General features: G+C 40.3%; 1 protein-coding gene across 1 annotated transcript in view; it reads right to left on the minus strand.

The window, feature by feature from the left end:
- Nucleotides 1-7,694: 7,694 nt before the first annotated feature.
- Nucleotides 7,695-19,167, minus strand: part of atp10a (ATPase phospholipid transporting 10A) — a 73,307-nt gene continuing 61,834 nt past the window's right edge. The window contains exons 16-21 of the mRNA XM_041791077.1: nucleotides 18,105-18,230; nucleotides 17,797-17,997; nucleotides 15,631-15,711; nucleotides 15,418-15,522; nucleotides 12,537-12,724; nucleotides 7,695-12,357 (exon numbers count right to left, since the gene is read on the minus strand). Coding sequence (XP_041647011.1) covers nucleotides 11,739-12,357; nucleotides 12,537-12,724; nucleotides 15,418-15,522; nucleotides 15,631-15,711; nucleotides 17,797-17,997; nucleotides 18,105-18,230 — 1,320 coding nt within the window. The 3' untranslated portion in view covers nucleotides 7,695-11,738. The remainder of the gene's footprint in view (nucleotides 12,358-12,536; nucleotides 12,725-15,417; nucleotides 15,523-15,630; nucleotides 15,712-17,796; nucleotides 17,998-18,104; nucleotides 18,231-19,167) is intronic.

Raw genomic sequence — 19,167 nt, forward strand, 5'->3', positions numbered from 1 at the left:
TACATGGATGTAGAACTGAGGTGGGAGAAATGGTACATAAAAAGCAGGGTCATAAAGAGTAGTTTGATGTGAAACACCAAGAAGAAACACCAAAATTCACAACTTCAATCCGAAGCAGACGAGTCTGCTGACTCACTAACACCTCCCTCAGATGTATCAAATAAACACGTGAAATAGAAAGATAAAGAAAGCTGTGAACCTGTAAAGCAAAAATGCCAGGGAACCAACCCTGAAACAGCTGCAGACGAGAAGAGAGCATTTAAAGTGTGAGAATGAGCTTTACAGCTAATGAGCCCCTGATGTCTACATAACAACTGATGATGACATGATGTGTTCACAACATGTCTAAACAAATCTAAATACAGATTCTTGACTCTATAATAGTCCTTTCCAGCGGGTAATCACTACTTTATAATAATGAATGTGTTAGTACTCATTTATCATCATATCGCCTATGTTTAACTGCATTGTAGAAACAATGGTTTACAAAACTGTGTGATGTATTTGGTCCTTTTCTTTTGCAAATCTGACATATTTGCTCTTTATATATTTGCGCACTGTCCTTAAAATGGAGCATGACTCAGGTTGGTTCATGAAATGTGAAAGTCTGATTTAGAAGAAGTTCTGTGATTCTTTTTGAATTGAAGTGCTCACATTAAAAAAATCTAATAATTGACGCTGAAGTTAAATATTCAGTTGAGCTTTTGGATTCCTCCCATCATTCACTTCTGAATGTGATCCAGATCAAAGGTTTGGTATAAATGAGGCTGGGTTCTGGGAATAATATGGAGTTTTGTTTGTAAGTGACATGTGGGCCCTGTAAGGGCCATAACTCCACACCAAAACTCCCCCCTAAAGGTTTTCCACATGAGACCTAGCTATGAACCATTACAACTATTTCACTTGATGAAGTAATGGTGGGAGTCTGGATTTGTTATGGCTCAGACACGACTTGGGCCAGATTTAGGCCATCATTACATTTCCAAATATGGGCACCATCTTTGCTGTTCATGTGGCCCACATCAAAGCAAAAGGACTTTAACTATTAGGGTCGTTTTAGTAAACATCCAGCAAAGACATTCAGCCCACATCAGGCTCAAAGCTGCTATAGTGAAGACATGTGGCCCAGATCAGGCATCGTGCATAAAGACACTGGGGCCAACCCATTTCTCCAATTTGGCCAGAGAAATACGAGGACATCCAGCCCATGTCTGGTCCAGTCATGTTTCGCTCTCACACAAAGCTATTTTATAGTTTGTTAAACATTTTGATTTATACAAACATAATGCTATGCTCTTGAACACATCATGATACACCAAACAGCTTTGACAGCCAATAGGAATGCAAAATGAATTCTGTATGGGACCACATTTGAGCTTGGACTGGCCCTGCACCATCCAGACCATTGCCAGAGCACAAAGACACTTATTCCATCACTTCAAACTGACCTTTCTGCTCAGGTTGTGCTCTGATAAATGTTTCAACTGGAGGAAAATGTTGTTAAAGCATCCCTTAATTCAGGTAAAGCTCTTCCATTGAACATCGGCTGATAATGTTAGCCTTATCTTTCTGCTCTGTGTGATAATCCCTGCTTCTATCATTTCCTCCTCTGTCATTTGATACGGATTAAGAGTGCCATCTTCATGCTCCTCTCTTCTCCTGGATCACATTCATCAACCTGGACCCGGCTCGCTGTGACTGTGTCGGTGCAGGAATGTCTCTGCAGGCTGCTGCAGGGTTCAGCAGAGGACGATGAAGGTTGCGTGTAGGACGGCCTGCGGCGTGGAGAGCAGGATTATTTGATCACGGTTGTAAAGTGATTCCTGGAAGTGAGCCATCCGAGAGAACAGAGAGGAGAGGTCAGCCAGGCCATCAAGACAGAGCTGATGTCTTCACTGAGGAGGATTCATGAAGCAGAGACATAAAGATTACAGCTCTGATCAGCCTTCTCACCTCTCCATCATAATCCCAGATCATCAGCTCAGAGGATTTAAAGCCCTTCAGCACGACGTCAGTGTCACAACACGCAGACCAGCAGCTGACTGGACTGTTTATGAGGAAATATCCAGGAATAATTCTTTATCTTTGGTTATGAATCACACCATTTCAGAGCTCAGTTTGAAATGTTAGTGTGAACATCCTAAGAATTCTTTGAGTTCAATTTGTTCTTTTCAGGCATTTATAATCCTCAGAGGACAAGTCCATTTAACTTTGAAGATTCACTGACTTCTCTAGTAGCACAATAAAACTCCTTAAATTCTCTCAATAGCATAACTATTTTTCTCTTAGTTCTCTCTTTCTTTTCTGCAGCTGAACTGGCAGCTATAGGTTAAATGTAAGTGTTTGCCTTTGTCTTCTCTGTTCTGTGCTGTTTTTGTTGGATTGATTCTCATCTTAGAGTGAAGTAGACTGAAAAAGAGCAGTAGTGTTCTGGTAAACCCCTCCTACGTGATAGTAGAGCGTGGAGCCTCACAAAGCCTCCACCAACTGTGAGACAGATGGCCCTGGCTGCAGAAAGCCTTTATTTGTTAATTGGAATGAAAAGTGATGTGTTGGATATCTCCACGGGTGTGAACCAACGCCGAGCCTTCAAGTCGTCTTGGCAAAAACCGGAGAAGGAAGGGCTGAGAGGTTTTAAAAACATAAAGTATTTCTATCACAGACGGCTTCACAGGAAATGAAAACGTCCTGATTTAAGCTTGTTAAAATAATGTGTCATGAAGCGGGTCAAGGCGGCTTTAATGACCAGAATCAGTGCGGCTCCTGTATAATAAAATACAAATTAAACACCATTATCTCTTCAGTGTCAGGCTTCTGTCCATCTGTAGAGTCTTGTTATCAAAAAATGAATAAAAAAATGAAGTAAGCCTTTTGGAGATTGGTAGGAATCCCTTATTTAATCAGTTATAAATCCTTTAAATGAATTCCTGAAACAAAATCTGTGATGTGTAGGGCCACTGCCAGGAATCATGACTAGATATCACATCAGGCCCCTTCACCAGCCTCAGCAGACCCTGCTATAACTTTATAACCACACACCTGTTACACAAATCACCCAGTGAATGGTTAAAAGGCTTCAATACTTAATGATCTCATACATTTAAGAACAATTAAATCTCTTTAATTGGTTGGGTTTTGCATTGAAGTTATTTAAAAGGGTTTCTTTTCATAAGAAAGTTGCATAGGAGAAGAACGAGTTTGAAAAAATTGCAGGCAATTTCTTGTAATTTGTGTCAAAATTGCACAAAAAAAAGAAAAACCACTGGCAAAATTTGAATGTCCCAACATTTGGTGCCTAGGACTTTTTTTTTCTTGCTGTGGCATCAAAACATTGATTGATGTGGTCTAAGACCGGTGTTGTAAACAACAAGCAGGTCTGCCAACATTTGGCTGGAGGACGGCCCTCTCCATCTGTGATTCATTGATAACATCATCATGTGTGTTGGATCACTAGCATTCATGCTAGCATCCTGGCTAACACTTACCTCATTTTGGAAGTAAAACTGGTATTTTTGATGTTGAAATCAACTTCTCAACTGTTTTTCAACACAGTTTCTATTATTTCTTTTCACCACTTTTAAGCCGTTTTTGCTGTTTGCTGCCCTTTTATGACCCTTTCTCGCCCCTCTAACCCTTTCTGCTACTTTGGAATCATTTTACCACTGTTTCATCATTTCTAGCCACTTTAAACCAATATTTTGCTGTTTTTCGCCCTTTAATGCGACTTTACTGCTGCCACCCATGTACATTTTTGCTATTTGGCCCATTATTGCAACATCAATTTGCCACTTTTTGCCCATTTTTTCACAAAGTTTAACCACTTTAAACACATTTTTCCTTTTTTCCCCACCCCTTTCAATCACTTTACCACTTTTTTGCCACTCTGTACATTTTTTACACTACTTTTTCACATTTTCAATGCTTCCTTTGGCCACTTATATTCAATATCTGCCACTTTTTACCCATTTTTGGTACTTTACAATACAATACAATACAAGACAAGAACTTTATTTATCCCCGAAGGGAAATTCAAATAACTACCTTTATCCCATTTTTGCCACTTCTCTTTGACACTTTTTATCCCATTTTTGACACTTTTTGTGCCACTTACTCTCATTTTTACCACTTCTTTTTGCCACTTTTATTCCATATTTGCCACTTTTGCCTATTGTTTTTACTCTGTTTTGCAACTTTTATCCCATTTTTGCTTTTTACAATGTGTTTTGGCAGCTTTTAACTCACTTTTTTGCTTTTATCCCATTATTGATACTTCTTTTTTCAAAGTTTTATCCCATTTCTGACACTCAAGTCTCTTGCCACTTTACTCTCATTTTCAGCACTTCACTTGCAACTTTTAAACCACTTTTGATGTTTTTTGTCCATTTTGACCCTGTTGTTTTTGCCAGTTATATCCCTTTTTTGCCACTTTTTGCTCTTTTTTTTTGCCTTTTTTCATAACTATGTAAATAGCCTTCTAAATAGCTTTTCAGCAGAAGACCAGCATGTAAACTAGTGCTGTTAAGTCACCACACTTCTTCCGAGAGTACCATGACCCATTTCCAGAGTTTCACTGTGTCACAGGAAGCAGGTGACTCTCAGTGGACATGAGATAGACACCATTCTCCCTGTTTGAAGTTACTGTAGGATTTTAAATTTATTTCTTTAGGGGGAAAAGTTACATATGGTTGTTTTTTAACAATATTTATGAACTAAACTGTGTACAAATGGATCCTTTTTGTATTTTAATAATTTTCAAGCATCTAAAAGTCACCTCATTGCACATGCTGCGTGTCTAACTCCAGAGGGAATAGATAAAACCTAAAAATGTTCTGATGCAGAAACTAAAGCTTTGCTCAAAAGCACAAAAGTTCCCCTCTTAATCCTTCGGTGTGCAGAAAAAAACAGCTGATCAATCGGGCCTTGTACACTCGGGCTTTAAATAGACAGAGAGAGTGGAGCAGTGAGGACAGACGAGTCATCATTATCTCTGCGTTCACATAAGGAAGCCGCTCTCTCTCTCTCTTAAAGTGCAGAGCTGTTCAGTAATCAGGCCGCAGCATCAGCAGAGATCCCCGTGTCCCTCTTTACCCTCTCTGGGCCTTCAGAGAAAACATTAATGACGCCTCCTCAGACCTCCATGAGCACCGCTGCAGATGTTCTTCACAGCAAGCGAAGACCATCAGCTGCAGCAGCAGGCCAAAGGTCATCCATCTTTAAAGGCTTCTTATTTCAAACATTTGTACAGATGTGTCAGTGGATGATCGCACATACTAAACTTTGTAAAATGAGCTTCCTCAAAACACTGGAGCTTCTCAGACAGGAAAACTATCTTGATAACTTGAAGCTTACTACTATTTGCATTTGTGAAGTCTGCCAGAGGTCTGTGACTGAATACTGCTGTGCTGTTAATCTGTATGAAAAATTTAAACTTAAGTGACAAGTCTGTTTAATGCCAGGCATTCCTGCATCACCTAATTTTGAACCGGCTCATTCAAAAGCGCAAAAAGTTGGTTAGAAACCTAAACAGTTGGTTCTCAGCTGGAACAAAAATTAGTTAGTTCTTCCTCAACTGTGACATCATCAGTGGGCGTGTCATATTCTTGGTTGTAAAGAAGAGTAGAAAATGGAGAAAAGTTTTCTGGATGACTTTTACAACCATGCACCTTAGCAGTTGTTGACCTTGCTGTGTTCATGGTCTTCTGCTTCGTGGCCAAGTTGCTGTTGTTCCTAAACGCTTCCACTTTCTTTAGTATCACTGACATTTGACTGTGGATGATTCAGCAGGTATGAAATTTCATGAACCATCTCATTGCAAAGGTGGCATCTATCACAGTACCATGCTTGAAGTCACTGAGTTCTTCAGAATGACTCATTTTGTATCACAAATGTCTGCAAATGGAGACTGCATGGCTACATTCTTGATTTTATACAGCGGTGGTAACGGGTCTGAATGAAACACCTGGCTAGAATAACAGGTGTGGCCAGATACTTTTGTCTGTATAGTCTGTAAATACCATACAGTGAAAGTGCAGTGATGGTTTTATTAAGGCTCATCATTGACCTTGACTTCTGACCTTAAAGAGCAATCAGTTCATCCTTGAGTCAGAGCAGACACTTCTGCAAGGTTTGAAGAAAGCCCTCATGAGGAATTGCTTGCACAAGTAAGGGAAGCCAGATAGCTTTGACCTTTGTTGATGACCCTCAAAATCATTAAGTTCATCCCTGATTCAGGGTGGACATTTGTGCAACGTTTGAAGATAATTCCACAGTTTTCTTGAGATATCTCGTTCACGAGGATAGCCTTGACAGTTCGTTTCAGTTTGAGATAGCCTGAAAATCTCCAGCCTCAGCTACTGTGCAGAGGCCCAATGGTCTTACAGGCCATTTCCACAGAGAGATCCAGTTCAGTTGGTAGCTACTGTATGTGTTTATTTGCGTTTCCCATGTCAAAGGTTGGAAAGGGTCCCAAATAACTGACCCATACGGTCCAATGTTTATAGCACCCTTCCGTAGGGATGCTAAGCTCACCTATCCATCTCAAAAGGGTGGAGCTACACAAACAATGGAGGGTTTGCACTGACGTCCCTTTCAGCATGTGGAAGGACTGATCAGCGAGGAGTGGGTGATAACTAGAGAAAAACAGACTAATATCCAGTTAAAAAAGGGATATTTGGACTGGAGATGCATAATTTTTCCTGCAGATACTGTGGACTGCGGACTATGTCACCTAAAGGTCACATATTATGGAAAATACACTTCTTCAGGCTTTTTCTGCAAAAATATGTGCCACTGGCCTGTCCACAATCTCCCCAAGAATCAGAAAAATCCATTTTCTCTTTCTCCACCTTTCAGAAAGTATTCTGAAACAAGCCGTTCACTGGTTTTCCCTTCATGATGTAATGTGGGGATTTAGCTCCGCCCCCAGGTTCAGTTGTCCGTCCCTGCTTGGAAGAAAGTTCCACCTTCCTCTCCTATACGAGAACCACATCCATTTCCTGAGAGGGGTGGAGTCAGACAGCTCATTAACATTTAAAGCCACAGACACAGAAACAGCTCGTTCTGAGCAGGGCTGAAACAGGCGTTTTTTAGACATGCAAAAATCCAAAAGTGGAGTTTTTATCAACAACAAACTTCGCAGGCATGTTTTGTCGGACCTGAGAACAATATAAACTTGACTTAAAAGGATAAAATATGTGACCTTTAAACCGAGTGTCAAGTAAGAATTTGTGGCTGGACTGGGATTTTCATGCCTGATTCCTGTGCAACCTGATGGAGCTTGAGCAGTTTTGCAAAGAAGAATGGAGTAAAATTGCAGTGTCCAGATGTAGAAGCCTGATTGAGACCTATCCACAGACTCAGCGCTGTGATTGAGGCGAAAGGTGCTTCTTCTAAATACTACTACTCCAAGGGGATGAAGATTGACATTACTTTGTAGCAATCTGTTTTCACTTTGACACTGAAGATTCTTTTCTTTTTTTTTTTTTTTTTTATCAAAAAGCCAAATTATATAGACCATGACTGATTTATAATATCAGTAACAGGGTAAAACATCCAAGGGGGTGAATACTTTTAATAGGCACTGTACATGGTGAAATCAGCGTGTTTCTTTCTTCATCTATTTTCCCTCCTGAGACAAGATTAGAGGTAAAGAATTTTAAAAAAGCAAGACAAAAGCAAAGATGATGTACTGAGGACTGAGACGTTTATTTAGCAAAGATTACATTATTCTGAACAAACAGGTAGCAAAGATAAATACTTAGTTTTATTTTGTTCACAAGTTGCCACAATGAATAAAATTCCTCAAAGAAAAAAGAACAGGCAAAAGAAAAATGCATTTGAACAAAACTTAAAACACAGCGGGTGCTTGTTGCTGTTGTAGTTTGGAGCTTTCCAGCATTTCCAGCGTGCTCCAACCATTTCTAATTAAATGTGAAGATCTCGATTAATGCCTTTATGAATACTGCACAGTGATTTAACAGCTGAGTATTTCCCAATGAGAGTAAATCGGTTTAATATACAACTCATCTTGCAACAAAAGTACAAATGAAAAACCCGCGAACAGAGCTCTGACATGTTTAAAGTCTTCATGCTGAGAGCGTCGAAGTTCCTTTTAGAGGTTTCTAACAGTGGGAATGTTAAGCAGTGTAAACGCTCCAGCTTCATTCTGGCACATTAAGAGTGACGCCAAAAGCTGCAAACAGACAGAAACGTGAAACGAAAAGTGAACTGCGTCAGAAAGTGAACGACATGCCAGAGAACGTGTGCAAAACCAGACAGGAGGAAAAGAAAACACCTCACATGTAGCCTCATAAATATCAACAATTACAGAAACAGAACAAAAACGCTCCTTTGGATGACATCTTAAAACAAAAAACAGCTTCAGCAACATAAAACTCTTACATTTGTCATTTCTTATCCAGTGTTAAGGCACAGACTATTGCTTAGAAAACGCAGAAATATATATGTTCTTTGGTAAATGATATAAAAATGTACTGCAATGACACAAAAGATACAACATTTATAAAACATCAAAGGTGCTGCTGCTTTAAATGCTCAACTATCACACAAACTGAAGCATCTTTCTGATCTTTATACAAAGTTTGTGCATGGTGGAAAACATCACGATTCCTTTAAAACAACGGGAAAACGTCCCATCCTTTTAATTCTAGAACAGCACCAACAATACATAATGGCGACTCTAAAATCCTGCTCTCAAAGTGCAAAGTTAACTCTTAAAGCCTCATTTTTAGACATTTGTTAAAGACCTTCTTTGACCACGGAGCTTTTGGTTTACATCCTAGAGTGAAAACAGATTTGTGTTTAGACCAACTCAGAAAACAAAATGAAGTGATACAAACAGACCTTCAAGTAGATTTCTATACAGAATGTGATGGTAGCTTGTTGTCAGACGACTACAGGGCTGAAGGAATACTTAGACATTAAGGAAACAGACGTATTTGCTTTGACGGACCATGTATGAACAACAAATACTAAGAAACTTAGAGATCTTGACCTTGGCTTAGTGTAACAAAAACAAAGAAATGTACAAGCTCACAATAAATCGTCTTTGTTGGAATAAAAAAAATCCAAGGAAATAGTTATGTAACCATACCTGGTAAAACCTGGTATTCGTTTCTTGTAGGATCTCATTAATACTTTTTAGGCTTGGGGTATACAGTACTGTGAAGAACTTTTAGGCGTGTTAGGGCCAAAAATTGATGCTGAAGTAAGGTGTGGTGAGGAAGTCACCTTAAAGAACCATTGACGGGAAGGAGTACTGATACAACCCCAGCCATGCTCTGGATATGTGTCAATCCATCAGAAAAATACCAGTCCACACCTTTAGAGTGGAGTAAGAAGGCATGGCCTAGGGCACTGATTCTCAACTGGTGAGTCAGGACTCAAAAGTGGGTCGTGGGAACATTTTCAGTGGGTTGCAAAGAGAGAAGTTGCATCATCAAGTCTGTGAAACTCTTTTAAAACATGCTTGTTTTGTTCTGTCTCTTTGTCATGTTTCATACTGTCTGAGGTACAAGCTGTTCTATTTATCCTCTAAATAGTTCTGATTGATGGAAAAATATATGAAGTTTGGGTTATAATTTTGTCATGTTGGTAGGTCCTGAGGCTTGGCCAGTTGAGAAATGCTGGCCTAGGGTACTGTCCAGGCAGGTATAAGGTTCACACAAGCCCCTAGTTGTGCTGTGAAGAGCCCGAAAACCACTGGTGGTCTCCTGGCATTTTACCAGGAAAGCTCAGGACAAAGAGGTGCCATCAAGCTTGACCTTGGCTGCCAAACACATGTCGACACCACCTCCAGGCCTAGACTGTGGAACATCTGCACCCTACATGCATAAAACTTATGCTTTCTGTTGACCATGTGTACTATGGGTGCAATATATTAACGTATTCACACTGAGCTGAAACGCTTCAGAGGTCATCATTTGGTGCATGCAGCCACACGACAAACACATCTGAAAAAAAGGCAATCACACGACAGTATTTACCCCACCAATCTAGGTTGCAGTGACACCCATAACTGTTTGCTAACCGCTAGTAAACAAAATTTGTCGTCGGCTTTGCTCTAAGCATGCCATTGGCTAATCCCTCTCATGGTGACTTATTCAAACTGCTCTTGCCTGGCTATGCTCTGCTGCTCTGTCTGCACGCTGCTCTTGCAACCCTCCTCCACCCCAGCTCTTCCTTTATCCTTGGTGCCATTCTGTCATTATTGATGCCTGCTCTGCACTGCTCTGTTATTGCTACTTCTCTCGCCGCCTTATGCTTTCTTTATTGACATAGTAAGAGCAGGAACGTGTGTAAAAGCTTGCTCATAACTAACCGTTATCTGTGTCATTTTCTTCAAACCCAAACTTGAGGGTAAAAAGTGTTTCATGTGTAAACATTAGTGACAATGCAGAGGAACTCTGCTGGATTTAGTAAGCTGATGAAGTTTAACTGACTAGTCGGTAAGCTTCCTGTGATTAAAAAAAGACATTACTACTCACTTGTAAAAGTGCCATAATTTGTCGGGCTGAACAAGCATATTCATAAACATGAAAAAAATTACAGCATGCCATTTTTGAGCTCAAAAGGTGTTAAAATTGGAAGCTTGCTACCATTCCTCTTGTCAGCAGTCATCTAAGACAGACAGCACAGACGGGTCTCTGTTTTTCTTGTAAATTTTTCCAACAAAGCAAATACGCACGTTTACAAAAATGGTAAACTGTCCCTTCAACGTAACACAAAAGGCACTGTAAAACAAGTCCAATGAGAGCACACAGACACACAAAGTTATGCACGCACACATTTAAACAGCATCATTTCTGGTAGACTCTTAAACAAATACAAAACCATTCTGTGAACTTTTGGAATGCATAACTGGAGTTTTCAGTGGAATGAACTGTGTGAAAAAAGATAGAAAATATGCTTCTTAATTTTTAAACTTTCTAAAAAAACAAAAAGGCTTGCACTGAAACGTGCAGTGAGACAATGCCGCTATATTCAGACTTAAGTAAAGATAAAACTCTTTGAGAATTTGCCTCAAACATGTTTCTATAAAACATTAAACTTATCCTCTCAGGATTACCAGTTTATTAATAGGAATATGAGTTTACAGGCGAATGTTAAAAAAAAGGAGCAGAGCACCACTTCAGAGAGGAAACAAACTCCCAGATAACTCCACACTGGAATGTTTGACTCTGCTCCTCCATCTGTGAAAACCTGATCAAGAAAGAGAAATATATAACCCCAGGAGTAAAGAAAAACAGGAGTTATTCCAGTTCTTCAACCTCCCAAATCTCAGAAATATTTTTAGCTCTAAACATCCAAAATATAAAGTACCTTTTTCTATATTTTATAAAAGAATCTCCTTGAAAAATACAATAAAATTAGATTTCAAAAAACCTATCGTGCAAATTGGAGTCTGAGTACAGAAGCCCTAAGTGGACATACACCCATGGATTTTATTTTACTCCATTTTCCCAAGATGACAGATAAATTTCAGTCGTTTTCTCACGATCACAGCTTATCTATGTTGTTGTATCACCAGTATACGGCTAGTGAATTAGTTTCTTAAGGTGTTGAAAATTTGACAGAAATTAATTCGCATTATTATTCTAAGATAATAAATAAGTCTTGATCTCATGAAACAATATAAATGTGCATATTATCATGAGAAAACAAAGTAAAATAAAACAGATGATGTCTTCTTAGTGTTTCTGACTAAAATACTTAAGACATCATAATGCGACGTGCAGTGACTGTTCTGCGTCCTGCTCTGTCCTCTGTGATCCATGAACCACATGACCAGACTTTAGTTTTTCCTCTGTGTCCCTCATGTATCGGACACTCTGAGCGTCTCCGTCGGGGGGCAGGTTCAGCTGGATGCTGTCTGTTTGTGTGAGCAGAGGTGTCGAGGTGATCCAGCCTGACAGACTCACATCTGACGCCTCTAAACTTTTCTCTAACCGCTCTAAGTCTTTGGTTTCAGGAGGCCGTGGCTCCTCTGAGAGCTTTGGAGTGTCTTTGGTGTAAGGAAGCGTGTCTATTTCTGAGGGGACTAATGTGTAGAGGTCCCTCTCGGTGTCCGCGGGCCCCCTTCCCCGCTGGTCTGTTTGTAAAGAGGGTGTATGTGATGTCTTAGAGCCAGGGAAGCTCCTTTGGTCTCTTTTATTGCTGCTTGTTGTGGAGGGCGTGCTGAGGGAGAGGAAGTGAGGCTTGGGGCTGAGTGGCGACCCCACCTTGACCCTGCTGAGGCTGAGGATGTTCCTGCGGGTTTCTGAGGGGAGTTTATCCAATTGTCTCCCGACTTGAACCGGGCTGGGAAACAGCGTTCCCTGACACGCCCTGTAGAAATATCTGGAAAGCAAAACAAAGCCAGACGTCAGAAAACTCTTCAACAGCTCGTCCAAAGCTGAACTTTCAGGGTAAATATTTAAAGACATCTGGAGCACATTGAACTCCTGTCATGGCTCATAAATATAACAGAAACAGGCTCGTGTGTTCAATCAAACTCCCATAAATAAGGCTGAGGATACCTGGGCAGCAGAGCCGCTATTGGCGTGATGACACAGAGCAGGTAGAAGAGTGGGTCCTGCAGCAGCCTCTGCATAGTCCAGTACGGGTTGGAAGGAGAGTAACAGGTGGGACAGGAGGCGTTATAACAGAGAGCCACAGTGAAGAATAAAGCTACACTGAAGGAGATGGACAGCCAGTTCATCCAGGTCTGCAGGGAGAGAAACAAGAACAGTAAAAAAGGCGGAAGATTCAAATCCTCAGTGTGCAAGACAGGGCCGATCCTCTTTTCCTCCCTTTTATCACATAAATAATCAGTGAAATAAATTGATTAATTCAGTGGATGTAACATACAGTCATATTGATCACTTATTCTGATGAACTGTCAACAGGAGCGCCATTTTAAATGAAGTTGACGCAAAGAATCGTGTGTCATCTTCTTTCCTTTTGTAAAGAACAGTCCATTGTATCCTAGCTTAAGAAGATAATAAAGGCAGTAATTAAGCTAGTTTCTTCAAAATGTAGAGAATCCAAACAGCTCTTATCATGGCGGACACTAAAATACTTCCAGGTCGTTTAACTCAGGAACCTTTCTAAGCATAAAGAACTATCTGAACCGACCCCTGGGCTTTGACTCGGCTACTCCAGAACATTCACCTTGTTGATTCAAACCACTTCTGTGCAGCTTTCGTTGAATGCTTCTGGTCATTGTGTTGCTGGAAAGTACATCTTTTCCCAAGGTATAGCTCTCTTGCAGACTAAATAAGATTTTGCTGCTTTCATTTTACCCTCTACCTTTACAATTCTTCCAGGGCAAGCTGCCGAGAAGCATTCCCACAGCATGATGCTGCCACCACCTTGCTTCACAGTGGGGAAGGTGTGTTTGTGATGTGCAGTGTTTGGTGTCTGCCAAACGTACAGATTTAATCTGAGTTGTCTTCAACAGTGGCTTTCTCTTTGCCACTCTCCCATAAAGCTTTGACTAATGAAAAACCAGAGCAACAGTTGTTGTGTGCAGAGTCTCAGCTGCTGCAACTCCTATACAGTAGTCAGAAGTGTCTTGGTGGCCTCTCTCACTAGTCTCCTTCTTGCATGGTCACTCAGTTTGTGAGGACGGCCTGATCTAGGCAGATTTATACATGTGCCATGTTCCTTCCATTTCTTGATGATGGACTGAACTGAACTCCTAGGAATATTTTTTTGTATCTCCTGACTTAAACTTTTAAAAAACCTTTACTCTGAGTTGCTTGGAATGTTCTTTTGTGTTCATGGTGTAATGGTAGCCAGGAATTCTAATTAACCAGTGACTGGACCTTCCAACAAAGGTGTCTTAATACTACAATCAGTTGAAACACATTCACTGCACTCAGGTGATCCCCATTTCACTAACTTTGAGACTACTGGCACCAGTTAGTTTGACCTCACTTTAAAGGGAGTGAATATTTATGCAGTCACTTATTTAACATTACATATTTTTGTTCAGTTGACTTAAGTTTATAAAAATCTGTTTTCCGTCTGACATCAAAGAGGTTTTCTTGTAATTTTTTGGTTAGAAAGAGCCAAATTGTATTGGCCATTATGGATTTACAAAACATCCCAGTCCATCCTTGATTAGAACATCATTTTTTTCCTGTCTTCTTCTCTAATTCTCCCAGACTCACTCCGTATCTCTGTTTCTGTCACCAGACGACACTCTGCAGACTCTTAGGTGTTTCCATGTTGATGCACCAGCAGAGTCCTAACTAAGGAGTTGATTGGCTGGGTAGTGTCACAAGTTACTGGTGCTATTGTAAATCCAGGAAAAACTGCACCATTTACAATAGACTAATGATGAAATGCATTAAAAGCAGCCCTGTTTTGGGGGAACCTGTTTATTTGGATATTTACGGTTGGTCCAGCCACAGAGGGAAAATATATAAGCAGCTTCTGCATGAATGCAGAATTCTGCATCAAAATACATAGTGGAAATCACACAAACAAAAAGCAAGTGGAGTTTTTGGCTGGACCAACAGACCTACGTCACCAGAAATCCTTTTTTTTTTAATCAGTAGCATTTCCTACATTTTAAAGTGTGTTTTAAGTACTTAAATTTGTTTATTCGTTCATCCTAAAGTTATAACTTGTGTGCTTTAAGGCCTTATGTATAATATCTCAACTTAACTTAAATACTCCTATTGATGTTGGTTAAAATTAATTTGTAAATATCAAATCAAATTTGTGCATTCCTCGTGGAAATTGATATTTTCAACACCAATGTATGAGGGGAAAGAAAGAGCATTACCTGCTGTCACCTCCAGTACCTTTCACTGAATTTCACAGTGGTTCTGAAACAGTGCACGGTTTATTTTCCAGGGAAAATGAAGCATTTCAAAATGTTTACGACTCAGCCAATTCTGTTCAAGGTCTTGAATACTTCTCTGCAACACGAGGCCATCATGTCCAGGATGGTATTTAGTGAAGAGGACATTTTGTCAGGCTAAATTTACAGCCTAGACATAATGGAAAAGACTCTGATTCATTGCTGGGTCATAAATTTAAAGTGGCTTACGACCAAGACTGTGGCGGCGTTTACGAGAAGCACACGTGAATACCTGAGAACAAAACCAAGATGGGAGGTGTGGGTGTGCATAAGAGAGGAAAATGAGAAGGTATTTTGGAGGGTGGATCAGTGTGATGTGGTGGAGATAGTTTGCAGAGGAGTTGGACAGAGGTAAAGACACTGTCAGGCTGATATATCGTCTGGTGCTGCTTAGCTTTCTGGTTCAATCTAATCAGCTGTAGTCAAACATCCATGTGGCTGTCAGCCTCCGCACAAAGACAAGCTAACAGAGAGAAAAAGCAGCACTGAAGGATGTTTAGAGGAGAGGATTGAGTCATCAGTGGGTCTAAAACGAGGCTCCTTACCCAGGTTTTGGTCTCGATGCCTAAGTGCACCAGGATGGTGAATAAAGCCAGGGTGGTGATGGGAGTTCCCCATGTAAACAAATCCACGTCAGAGTCAGCGTAGGCCTGAGGAGGAGAATGAGGCAATGAAGGGACGAGAGGAATGGAAATGATGAGTAAGGTACAGACGTGCAGAATTAAGGAGCTGAGTGATGGAATTAAAAACAGACTCACAAAGTACGGGATGAAGAAGCAGATCAAACTTTGGTAGAAGGCATCTATCATGTTCATCCAGAACATGTATGGCTTATATTCCTGAGAGATAAAAACCCAGATTTACAGCTGTGAGACTCATCAGTATGATAAAGCAGAGGTCATACATTATCTATTAATAACAGAACATTTGAAATAAAGTGCTGTTCAGGGTAATTTTTCGCTATGTCAAAAATCCAGTGTCATACGTCCCTAATAAACACCAGACAGCATGCAGCATGCGTGGGTTTGATTACTGAGGTGAGCTGAAAATAAGTCCGGATGTAAAAACTCTAAGGTACCAAGAAACAACACCGTCTCTCTCCTATGCTGTCTGTGACCAACATTTATCTTAACGTGGGCATTTTAAGATGCTACAAGGATTTAATAAAACATATTTGCTAAACTGTAGGGGTGTGACAAGACAATTATCTCATGAGACAAGACGAGATTTGGGCCCACGAGACAAGACAAGATTTTACCCTTTTTTTTTATTTTGGGGAAAATAATATGAGTGGAATATATGTCCTTTATACAGCTATAAGTCATAATTGCAAAGTATTCAGGTCTATTCAGAAATGTTTAAACTCCTCTTGTACTGAATAGCTTATCAATGCTTACACACAGTTTGTCTTGTCTAACTCTGAGTCAAACTTTACATTATAATGCTCTTCAAATCAAACCTTTAATTTTAATACATTATTTAAGGAATTAAAGAACAATTTACAATTTTTCTGTCAATAACATGTTTGTTTTTTCACAGTAATTTAGACAAATAGCTTATTTTATCGTTTTGTGGTCTTTTTCTCTCATATGAGCTATCACAGTGTTGGACACGACGCACAGATGAGTGTGTGTGTTAATGTGTGTGTGTTAGTGAGTGAATGTATGTCTCTGCTCTGTCTGCTGTCAGACAACAAACAGGAATCGTTTAACCGGAGCTATAACTTCGCGTTTTGGAGCTAACAATGGATGCTATGAGTTTGTTTCGCTAAGTTTACTGCCGCAGCACACTACGGCCCTTTGTGCTACACATGTTAAGCTTCTGACTGATGATACACACAGCCAAAAGCTGATGGATGTGTGACTGACAGACGGTGAGACGAGAAGGAGACATGAGGAAGCAGCCACTGAATTAAAGTTATGAAGTCAGAGATAACGGCACTATGAGCGAGTCTACGCACAAACATGAACTCGCGGAGTCTGCTCAGGTTTCCAGCAGCAGCATTTAATCATTTCACACTGTTATGAAGAACTTAATATGTGTTGGCGGATCATGCGAGCCCCAAGTAGCACACGCTGAGGAGGGGGTGGGGGATGAAGCAGTGCTCTGAATGGGTCACGGATCAGCTCCGTTACATCATTAACTGTCAAACTAACAATTTTAAAGTCTCAAGGGTATCTTTGTGAGCTTTTGTAACTTCCAGTTTGGTATTGTTTTCTGTCAGGTGGGCTACACTCCTGGTGTCTGGGCAATACTGATCTCTCAAGATGATTTTCACTTTGATGAGACATCAAAGTGACGTTTTGATCCCATGAGATCTCATGGCATGAGATCTTCTCACACCCCTACTAAACGGTATAAAAACAGGCTGAAAGGCTGTGACATAAGGCTCTGAGCTAGGCTTTACTCTTTTTACTGTGTGATTCTTCAACCAAGGCTTTGCAGCACATTTGGTTAAAAATATTACTGTGCTTTTTATTTCATAACTTTGATACCCTCCAACATAAAACAATGGATAATGTATTGTTTGGAGCATATTGTATAAAAAAGCAGCATTAAATCTGGCAACTTTAGTGCAGAACTTAAGTAAATGACTCACATGGCGGCATCAGGATAATATTTTCATTTGTGCCTCATTGGTTTGTGTTTGGTTTAGTCAGATTGTCTTGGCTCTTTTTGATGCCCTACATGTAAATATTTATTAATAAATGTCAACCCAGAGCAGGTTAAGAGAAATCCCTTGGTACACACATTAGATTTTCTGTGATGTGCTGCCAAGCCAGTAGGTGTAAAATTTGGACAGCAATATCAGGTTTCCATAGAGGAATGAAACTGTGCTATCTTTATTTTATTTTTGGAAGCACAGATCTTTTAATCCTTAAAGGATAAGAAAAGAAAAAGACATAAAAATGAGCCAAACGGACCTCTGAGTTCTGCCCGTTCACGTAGAGCTGAGGTAGTTGTTGCAGAGTCTCTGCTGACACGTCTTTGTCCAGAGTGCCGGTGATGAGTTGTGGGAATGCGGAGAACATCAGGTTGAAAAAGATAAGATACCATTGGTCAACCATGGCCGAACCTGAGAATCCACAGTAGAACTGATACCAGAAGATGAGCGCAACAAACATCTGTGGGAACAAAAGATAAAGAGGAAAATTTACTCAAGAAAAGGAGTCATTTTCATATCAGAGCAGATGCTTTAAAATCAGTACAACGAGTAGTATGAGAGGCTTACAGCATTTTTGTAGAAGAAATAAAGGATCATGTTGGCCAGCCGGGAGTAGCACCAGTGTCCATGGACCAGCAGAAGCTTCTGGAGATACCGGAAACGTGGGAGAGCAAAGTCGCTTGCCATCACCGCCTGCAAAACACCACAAGGAAAAGACATTGAATACACTCCTTCACCCACTTTCTCTCCTCTTTAGTCACGAGAGTTCTGCAGCTTTAAGGAAGTATCTGCAGGAAACACCTGCACTCAATGGCCTCTTTTGATGAATCTTGAGCGGGTATTATGTTTCCAAAGCAATAATCCTTAAACGAGTTTGTGCACCTTCAGGGATTCATCATTACACCAGCAGGACGCAGCGAGTCTCATCCATCATCATGGGAAACTAAACCCTCCCTGTAGTCACACCTAGGGATGGGCAATTTATCTAGTTTTAAGATATATGATATTTTGTCAAATGAGATACAGGGTAAGACACTCATATATACATTACTATAGTTTATGTTGATGTTTATCTAAAAAAATAGATGTCAGGCTTAATTTTCAGAAAGATCGCTTACAGTATGAACCACTGAAGAATCAATGAAATGCTTGTTGATCATCTGTTTTAGATGTTTAGACAAACAGGGGAATCATAATTTTATTTATAGCCGAGTATCAGCAGGCGTATGGAGCAATGGTGTAGCTGTTTTTCTGTGCGTTCACTGCCCTCGTATGTACACATGCCTGTTTAGTTGAGGCCATCCTCAACTCCTTGGTTGCTGCCTCGTCTGTCCTCGACCCAGCTGTTCTGTTGTAGTTGTCTGTCTCTGTGCCCAGGTGAGCTTACATCTTATAAATGTCTGTAGTTTTTCACAACTCCTACAAGATATGGCAATATTTCATAAGAAAGTTCGATTCAGTTCTGCCATTTTTCAACATACTTTTCTTCGTTATGTTTTGCTGTGCTGGCTGATTGCTCCACACTGCTCCTGTGGTTTGTGGCGGTACTGCAACATTTGATCTGTACCTATAAGCCTCTGGTGTTTCAAACTAAGAGCATTTATGAGCCTGTATAAGCCTGAACTCCAGT

Source organism: Cheilinus undulatus, linkage group 7 (genome assembly GCF_018320785.1).
Source record: "Cheilinus undulatus linkage group 7, ASM1832078v1, whole genome shotgun sequence".
Classification (NCBI taxonomy): Eukaryota; Metazoa; Chordata; class Actinopteri; order Labriformes; family Labridae; genus Cheilinus; species Cheilinus undulatus.